At 56.3% G+C, this 8,991-nt stretch overlaps 1 protein-coding gene across 1 annotated transcript in view; it reads right to left on the minus strand.

Annotated features, from left to right (window-relative positions):
* Positions 1 to 7,491, minus strand: part of ARRDC1 (arrestin domain containing 1) — a 40,570-nt gene extending 33,079 nt beyond the window's left edge. Inside the window, exon 1 of the mRNA XM_026059768.1 lies at positions 7,341 to 7,491. Within this exon, the coding sequence (XP_025915553.1) occupies positions 7,341 to 7,458 (118 nt within the window). The 5' untranslated portion in view covers positions 7,459 to 7,491. The remainder of the gene's footprint in view (positions 1 to 7,340) is intronic.
* Positions 7,492 to 8,991: the final 1,500 nt, after the last annotated feature.

The raw sequence follows: 8,991 nt of genomic DNA on the forward strand, positions 1-8,991 counted from the left end.
GAAGATTTCACACACCACACTGAGCTCTCACGCATTGCTTTCACACGTCTCAGTTGTCAGGAAATACCCCCTCCCCCAGCCCCAGTGTCTTCGGAGAAAACAGCCAGAATCCGGTTTGTTCTGCATAAGAGCTGCTCCTATGATTTTCTTTGATGCCATACAATGCAAGCAGCTGGATTCTCTATTTATAGCAAGATCATCAGTTTGGAAAGATGACTTATGTTCTTGTTATTACCAGAGCACCAGATACATAACAAATCCCTACTACGCCAGGAGTGGTACAAGTTCATAAGGTAATCTTCACTCCCCACAGTCAGGCTGGACACCTGCAGACGTCCAAGCAGACAGAAGACGTAGTATTCAGGGCTGAGAGCTGAGCCCCTGGACCTGACATTCAGTCCTAGGCTGATAGTCCCCATCAAGAAGGCACTAAATCATGCCCACATGTTGAGACTTCCTCCTTGGACGTGTGGCCTTCCAAGCCATTTTGATTCATGTCTTATTGTGGGGAACATTTGGGATTAAGGAGGGTGCGTAAGGGAGGGACGGTCAGCAAACCACCGTGGTATCATCACCTCCGGCATGAGGTGCTGGAGCCAGACAGACTGAGAACAGGGCTCCATAAACAAGCACGCAGGACTGGAAGTTACAYACAGGAGCGCTGGTGCTCCAGAAATGATTCATGCTTTTTGCAAACAGACTCACCAGAATGCTTTTTGCTGTGGGTATCTGATAAACTCCAATTTTAAAACCAAGACTAAGGTGTTACTGAGAGTTCAAAAGTTGGGGGCGTTTTTAGACTAGGCCTCTAAATAGTTCCAAATTGATATCAGCTTTCTACTCTCATCTTGCAGAGAGGTAAAAAGCAATGTCCATCCTCACCTCAGGATACCCCTCTACCCTCTCTGCAGTCATCTGGCATCTCAGGGTCCCAATACATCTGCGGACATTTGCTCAGGCGATCCAAATCAACCACATGGGATTGACTACCCTACTAAAGGCCATATTTGATCCTAGACAAAGTGGTATCCAGCCACGGCCAAGCGCTCTCTGATGAAAAGCCTTTATTCACAAGCTTATTCACAGCAAAAACCCCAGCTCACTCTTGACACTGGCACACCATCACCTATTTTTTAATTGGCCATCAAAGCAAGTTCAGGGGATGTGGGGCTGCTTCTTAAAAGCCTTCACAGGCAGAACAAAACCAGAACGTCTTCATGGTCTGAAACCATTTCATCTCCAGTTTCAGATCCTAGAAATGAAATGGGGAATAAGAGCATGTGCGGGTACGACCGTACACAGGAGAGAAATCCACTGACTGGCAGCAGCCTGGGTCCTTTGTGCACTTCTTCCTCTCCTAAGCGCTTTGCACTTCCACACCAGAGATTTTAAGAGCAACAGATTTTAAGAGTGGCAGAAAGAGACAATTAACTTCCACAGCAATCCCTGTAGCCAGACTTAAGAGGTCACAGCAGTAGCCTAAAGGCTATATGCTGGGTATCTCAGTAATCTGCCCTCAAAAAAAAGACACACCAAATAAAAAGAGTGCCAGCTCCTAATGTGCTTGTCAGGCCATTTCAGGAGCAGCCACTCCGAGGAGGAGGAGGAGGAGGAAAGACTTGCCCCAGTTCCCAGCAGAGCACCTTTTCTGCGCTTTTGGACAGGTCAGGTGTACAGAAGGTCCRATCCACTCTCCCTGCCCATGAAAGCCTCTAGCCAGAGTTACACATCAAGGGACAGCTATGTCACTTCTACATATTTACTTCCTCCTCGTCCCCCTCTCATCCAAGAAGGACTTTGGGCAAGGTATTCCCCAAGGCGGCTATGGGCAGAGCAGGACTGTCCATGCTGCCACGCTCCCCTCCCTTGGCAGCAAAGCCGGCTGGAGCCGTTCTTCTCCCTGGCTGCTCCCCTCTCTCGGGCCTGTTCATGCGGCCCGTGCAAGGCGTGGGGAGCTGCCACCAAAAAAGATGGATGCGGAAACACAAACTTATTCCTCCCAGCGAGGGAGCCTCCCTCCAGCCTACCTGACTCCAGTTCGGGAAGACAAACTACACCTCTGCCAGCTCCACACTGCTCCGGGGAGAGAATAAGCACTCACACCCCGTTTGTCACACTTGGAAGCGAATCAGACAGCCACAGCTCCACTCCGCTCCTTCTCCCGTTTTGTTAACCAGGAGGGAAGGCTACGGCACGTCTCCTCTCCGAAGACGGCAGCAAACGCAGCTTTCTGGATGAGCACAAGAGGTGTGCGCGCAGGGTGGGGAGCGAAGGGAAACACACGCTGCAGAGACAGGAGACACCAACAGCCTTGTGATTAGTTACTGACTCCGGGGGAGTTTGAGCTCCAGCAGCAGCCAGCCAGGCTTAGCAGAAATCCCTCTTTTGTTCCACAGTCTCRGACAGACTTGGCCACACAGCTCATCGCTGTCTCGCTCCAGACAATGAGAAAAGAAAGTTAATCCACTTCCACTGTAGCAGGAGCCATCCGGCCCGCCGGAGCGACGCAGAACGACAGATGAGCATTCCTGCGCCCCATCCTGGCGCCCGCCGCAGCTGAAGGACGCCAGCCAGCTCGAGGACCGCACCGGGCCCTGCCGGTATCGCTGGGGACAGCTACAGCTTGTGGATCCTTCCCTGCCTACCGAACCCGCCGCGGTCGTGCCCAGTTCTGCGCTTCAAGCAGCCGTACTCCATCGCCAGACTGAATCGTGGAGCAGAGACAAGCCACAGGACCTCCGCTGCCCGGATGATTTATAGATGTGATGAGATGAGGTGACCTATGCTGTCAAGCATGGGAATTTAAAATCCACCCTTACAGAGGACGAACTTCAGTCTCAGAAGAGAGCACACTTCAAATTACTAAATGGAGATTGAATCCATCCTTTAAACATCACTTTACTGAGCAGATCAAGCCACAACCTTCCTGCTGGAACAAATTTTCCTCCGTTTCAGGAGTTCAAATGTATGAAGAATCCTGGCTAATGGACAGAGTCCTCAGGTGTTTCCTCTTTCCCCTAAATAGGGTACAGGCTACATGCATAGCGGAACCACCTTAACCACATCCAAACTTCTTCCTACTGCCTTCCTAGGGAAGCAGAACTGACCTTCTGGATTGGGCACATCACTTCGGATTTGAGTGAGCTGCTTTCAACCCGCCACCACCAGCTTTCTCAGTTCTCCACAGGAGAAATGAGAATATTGACTACATTTAGGGAAAGAAAGAGTGAGGCACAGGCTGCGTGGTTGGAAGAAATGGGAATTATGTACCTGGATACTTCTGTAGCACGAACAGCCATAGGTACTTCCATCTGGAGCTTTGCAGTTCAAGAGACTGATTTTAAAGTCTAGTCATCAGCACATAAACCTGGACAGCTAAATAACAGAGTGGAGAATAACACAGTGCTGAAATCTGCTTTGGAAAGCACTTGCAGTTTCTTTACTCTTAGTGACCTGGGAGAGAGGACTGTTATTTTAACATTACACGTCTGCCCACCAGAAGCCCAGCTGAATGGGAGGCAGCAGGACTGAAACGATCTGCATTGCCCCTGCAAGCTTTCGAGTGGAGAGGAAAGCGCTCCGGCATAGGCGCGCGGCGCGAGCCTTTGTTCCAGCATGCCTTTGTAGCACGCTCCTGCCAGCGACCAAGGCTGGCTTCCATGTTCTGGACTTGCTGCTTCTCCTCCCTCCCCCCAAATTAACTCCATATCCAGCTGGCCCAGCGCCAGCTTCCTGTTAGATTAATTATTCTTCGCACACACGTGTTTGATGATTTACCCAGTAAGTCAGGCACAACAATTAGGAGCTCTGCATTTCCATTAGCGCTCTCCCCCGAGGCCTCAAAGTTTGCAGAGAAGGACCTTCATCCCGGCGCAGGCACGCAGAGGAGCGCGCCTCCTCTCACGTGGCTCAGGAGGGTCTGCACGGTTTACGAAAGGCGAGCCATCATTTATGACGCTGCTGCGTGGTCAGCCGAGGACGAGGTGTTACTGAACAGCCATCATCGCCGGTTCACGGGACCGGCAAGGAAGCTAATGTAGAAGAGAGCATTTATGATCCTAAAAGGTGTGTCTCGAATTATATTTTCCTATGACCTGAGATTTCTAGCACGTTTAGCAGTACGGAACGAACCTTGTTTGTCTCTATTGTTCACCTTTTGATAGGTGCAGTTTCCAAGAGCCATAAAACCCTGTGAAGTAATCTACAGCCTTATTTGCATTTGTGCTGGATTTTGGAGCTCAAGAATCACAATAGCGAGACAAGCAGCTGCACCAGATTGGTCCAGTTTGGGAAACACTTCGGTGCTGTGGGCCAGACCTGTACGGGGTAAGTATTTCAGGTCTTTTCCTTGGAGATATTTACTAGTCCGAAAAGTTATAGCTGGTCACAGGTGTAGCAGTGTACTTCACAAGGTGACGCAGTTGGGAGGCCTCCACCCGCCTCTCCCCACGCCCCAGCAGAAAGCTACAGCATAATAAAGGGTGTCTGATCCCTCGCTGCTGGACCTGTAAGGTTGAACAGGGCTGACTAGTGCTAGRCCCTCAAAGGAGCCTAGTCTTAAGATCTCTTTGCAGCAGGTAGTTGCCTGCTGTCACACTAAGAAGGTTGCTTCAGCAGATACATGAGCTTCCTCCTCTTTTCCTGAAGGTAGGACATTTCCTTTAGCCGGACAAAAGAAGAAGGTGCCCACCTGAGAGAGGTCCCCAGCCTTATTGCTTAGGGTTGGCTAGACACCAGAGACCATAAGACATGAAGCAACAGGAAAGACACACAGCAAAGAGTCACCTTGTGTTTTACAGATATTGTCACCACATCTCGAAGCAGRCTGCTTATTTGGGCAGATTCAGACACCAGTTATGGCAAGCTAGCACCATCCATGAACTTTCTCCTAGGTCCCCTTCTGTCCCAGCTGGCAAAGCCAATTTGCACGGACCTCAGCCCAAAGTAGCAGCCCACATCACCTCTGCACAGAAGGAGAAGGAACAGCCACACACAGTCCGCCTCAGATTTGGCCAGATGCTGCTGCCAGCGCCAGGATCTCAGCCAGCTTTCCTAAAGCCCTGCTCAACTGCCCCAGCTTGTTACCAAAATTACTGCACTGGTATTATACACAAAGATCCAACAGCAAAACCTCTCCTGACTCTAGAACCAATTCTTATGCCAGACCCTAAAGTTTCCCAGAGTTGAAGCAATAAGGAACATCTCCAGAACGAAGGGCAGAGGGTCCAAAGACACCCTCCTCCTTCCCCCGCAACAACCAGCTACAGCACACCGGGAGGCAAAAGAGGAAAACCTGGCACGTAAGGGAACCCGAGAGCCCACAGGCTCCCCAGGGGCACCAGCAAGGTGTAACCATAGCCAGCCCCAGCCAGCTGGCAACGCGAGGGACTAGCACAACTGAGCCTTGCAAGGCCAAACACCCTCATCTCGCCCAAGAGGCCCCTTCAGGGACAGGGATGGAGGGGACAGGCCAAGGAAAGGGAGGACGGCACTCAGCAAGCRCTTTGCCTAAGAGTTTCTTTGCTGGAAAACAAAACATTGCTCTAAGTATCCTCCAAGCAGATAAATGCTCTGGATGTGCAACTGTTTTGCTGTGACAGGAGTTAAACAGCCTGCAAGTCTGCACTTGTCCTAGATATTTTTTTTTCCTGAGGAAGCTTACAAAAAGCTATTGCAGAAAACTGGGAGAGGAGTTTGCAAAAGCAAGAATATCCCAGCCCTGGCTGGCACAGGCACCATCATCCAGGCTAATGTCCATGTTCAGGAGACTTTGCATTTTAAGCTCTTTGGCCTTTCCCCGCACCCCCTCCCAATAATTTGTTACAGAGGACGAAGCGTTCATATAGGAGAAGCGAGCAAGACAACCTAGGCGAAAGCAAGAAATAAGTCCGCATTTCCACAGCGCTGAGCACAAAACTATCCCGTAAGTGTTAAGGTCTTCTCCAGGGTTGGGGAGCTAGTAAGCATGGGAGCGACCCCTTAACTAGGTGGCTCATCCGAGAGGTCAGGGCAGAGCAGAAAGGGTTTGGAGCCTGTAATTCCCTGCAGCCCACTCGCTCATCCTCCCCTTCCCAGTTTGGAAGGGCTTCAAGGAGCAGCTGCCCTCCCCCTAGTCCATCCCCGTTCATTCACCCCGCCATCTCCTGACGGACTGACTGCAACAGCCACCAACAGGGCCTGCACCCCCCGGCCAGGCACAGCAGCCCGCCTGCTCCAGATACCTCTCGCGCCACGGACGCAGCCGAAACAGCAGCAGCAGGAAGGTCTCCTGCCTGCTTGGAGCCGCTTGCACTACCAACCTCCTCTCCCCCGACTCCGGCAGGGCCACGCGCTCAGGCTAGCAGTCTCCCGCTTCGCCGGTAGTTTCACAGCTCAAAACGCTGGAGTTCGTTTAAGACGTTACGCAGCTGTTGCTAGCGACGGATGCTAGCGCGCCGTGCTGGCCAAGGGACAGGCGTCCCTCCGCGCGGAGCTCCTCGGGCACGGGGCAGCGGCCAGCTCGGGCACCGCGCTGCGCGCCTCCTCGCAGCTCCCTGCCCAAAACCGGCGGCAGCGGGGCGCCGGGCCCCCAGCCTCACCGCGGCTTCAGCCAGCCGCAGGCCCGGAGCCGTGAGTGGGTGTTCATAGAAACAGAGGTTTGGGGGTATCGCCGCGGCCCGGGCACAACTCGCAGCTCGCGGAGGCGCTGGAGGCGGCGAGGGGGCAAGGCTGCGCCGCGCTGCTCCAGTCTTCGCCTCTGTCACCCGGCTCGTCACCTCCCTTCGCCGTCACGCTCCACTTGGCATTCGAGCGAGACACGAGGCGGTTTTGGACACTTGTGCAAACAAGCCCGTGCTGCCCGGCTTTACGGGGAAGGGGAGAAAAAAAGAAAAAAAAAAGGGAAAAGTAGCAGGAAGCGGAGGAAGGGATAATGGGGCAGGCTGCTCGCAGCACCGCCGCGTCCCTCCTCCGCCCGGACCCCCGAGCCGCAGAGCGGCGAGCGGCGCAGCACGAGCCCCGCGGCCGCCGGGGCGAGGCGCAGCCGCGGCGCCGCTCCGGCCCCAGGCGAAGGGGAAGGAAGGGGAAGGGAAGGGAAGGGAAGGGAAGGGGGTGGCGGCGGCCTCCCCCCGCGCCGCCAGGCTCCCGCCGCCCCGCAGCGCCCGGCCCAGCGGCGGGGGGGGCTTGGAGGCTCCTTTCGCTTCGGGCGGGCGGGGAAGCGGCCGGGCCCGGGCGCCACCGCGGAGCCCCCCGCGGGGCCCGTCCCGTCCCGGCGGGGCGGGATACCCGGGGTGGTGGTGGGGGAACGGGGGGCTCCCAGCCCGGGGCCGGGCACCCCGCGGCGGGGCGAGGCCGCGCCTCACCTCGGTACTGCAGCGAGCCGGAGAGGCGCACGGTGACGGTGCCGGCCAGCGGCTCGCCGGGGCTGTAGATGACCCGGCTCTCGCCCAGGCGGATCTCGAAGAGCTGCACCTTCCCCATGGCCGCGCCGCCCGGCTGCCCCGGGCCGCTCCGCAGGCAGCGCTACCTGCCGCTCCCGCCGCGCCAGCGCCGCGATGTGCTGCCCCGGCGGGCCGGCTCCGGCTCCGGCTCCGGCTCCGCCTCTTCCCGCCCGCCCGCTCTCCGCCCCGGCCCGGCCCGGCCCGGCCCGCGCCGCGCTGCGGGGAAGGGCGGGCGCTGAGGGAAGGGTGCGCGGTGGGGCCGGGCACGGTGCGAGGGAAGGGCCGGGCTCTGAGGGAAGGGTGCGCGGTGGGGCCGCACTATGGGGCCGGGCACGGTGCGAGGGAAGGGCCGGGCTCTGAGGGAAGGGTGCGCGGTGGGGCCGCGCTGTGCGGGCGGGCACGGTGTGAGGGAAGAGTCGTGCTGTGGGGCCAGGCTATGGGCCCGGGCTCTGAGGGAAGAGCTGCACTGTGGGGCCATGCTATGGAGCTGGGCACAGTGTGAGGGAAGGGTACGCCATGGGGCCAGGCTATGGAGCTGGGCACAGTGTGAGGGAAGGGTACGCCATGGGGCCAGGCTATGGGGCTGGGCACAGTGGGAAGGGTGTGCCATGGGGCCATACTATGGGGCCAGGCACAGTGTGAGGGAAGGGCCAGGCTCTGAGGGAAGGGCTGCGCTGTGGGGCCCAGCACCGTGTGAGGGAAGGAGCAGCTCGTGGGGCAGGGCTAGGCTGCCCCGCTCCCTGCCCCAGGGCCTCCTGCCTCTCTCATCCGCCTCCCTGTAATTCTCCCTGCCCACCTGTCACCCCCCGCTCCTATTTTTTACCCCCCGTCACTCTAAACGTTCAGCGAGAAGCAAGTACACGGGTACAGACGTACCACGCGGGACCAGAGCTGACAAGTAACCGGCCCCGCGCTCCTCCCCAGGCCCGGCTGGGCGAAGCCTCTGACCCAGCTGCAGGGCTCCTGGGGTGCGAGCAACAGGCTGCCCTCCATCCTCTCTGCGTGCACCCCTCCTCCATTGCCGAGGGATTTAATAATACAAAAAAAAGTCAGTAAAACACCATTTTGCAATTCCTTTATTTCACAGATAAACACCGACCGTAGCGCTGGGGAAAGGCACCTCCCCGAGAGGCCTCCTGGCTGATGACAGGCAGACTGCAAACACGGGCAGAATGAATAAGTATAAAAAGGGCCGTTTATCCGCAGAGCACACCCAGCACAGACGCGACCGGACAGACGTCCTCCGGCAGACCTGCAGTGACGCCAGCCTGGGAGCACGGGGCTGCGGGAATCACTGCCATCTCAAGGTAAAACCCCCCGTGAAAGACCCAAGCTCCCTTTGAAAAGTAGCTTGCATGTTCCCAGCACAGACCAGCTCCTGCTGGCAGGCTCTGCCAGGGCTCCAGTGTTCAGAAACCGCCCTCTAATTTCCAGCCTAAGCGTAGTCACAGCCAACAAACACCCTTATGTTTTTGTACCCGCACTTATATTTTAAGTAGCTCATCTCCTCCTGCCGATGAGATGTCCTCAGATACACCTATACACCACTCTCCTTGTCCTGACCCACAGCTTT

The sequence above is a fragment of the Apteryx rowi genome, unplaced genomic scaffold (genome assembly GCF_003343035.1).
Source record: "Apteryx rowi isolate R43461 unplaced genomic scaffold, aptRow1 scaffold_16, whole genome shotgun sequence".
Lineage (NCBI taxonomy): Eukaryota > Metazoa > Chordata > Aves > Apterygiformes > Apterygidae > Apteryx > Apteryx rowi.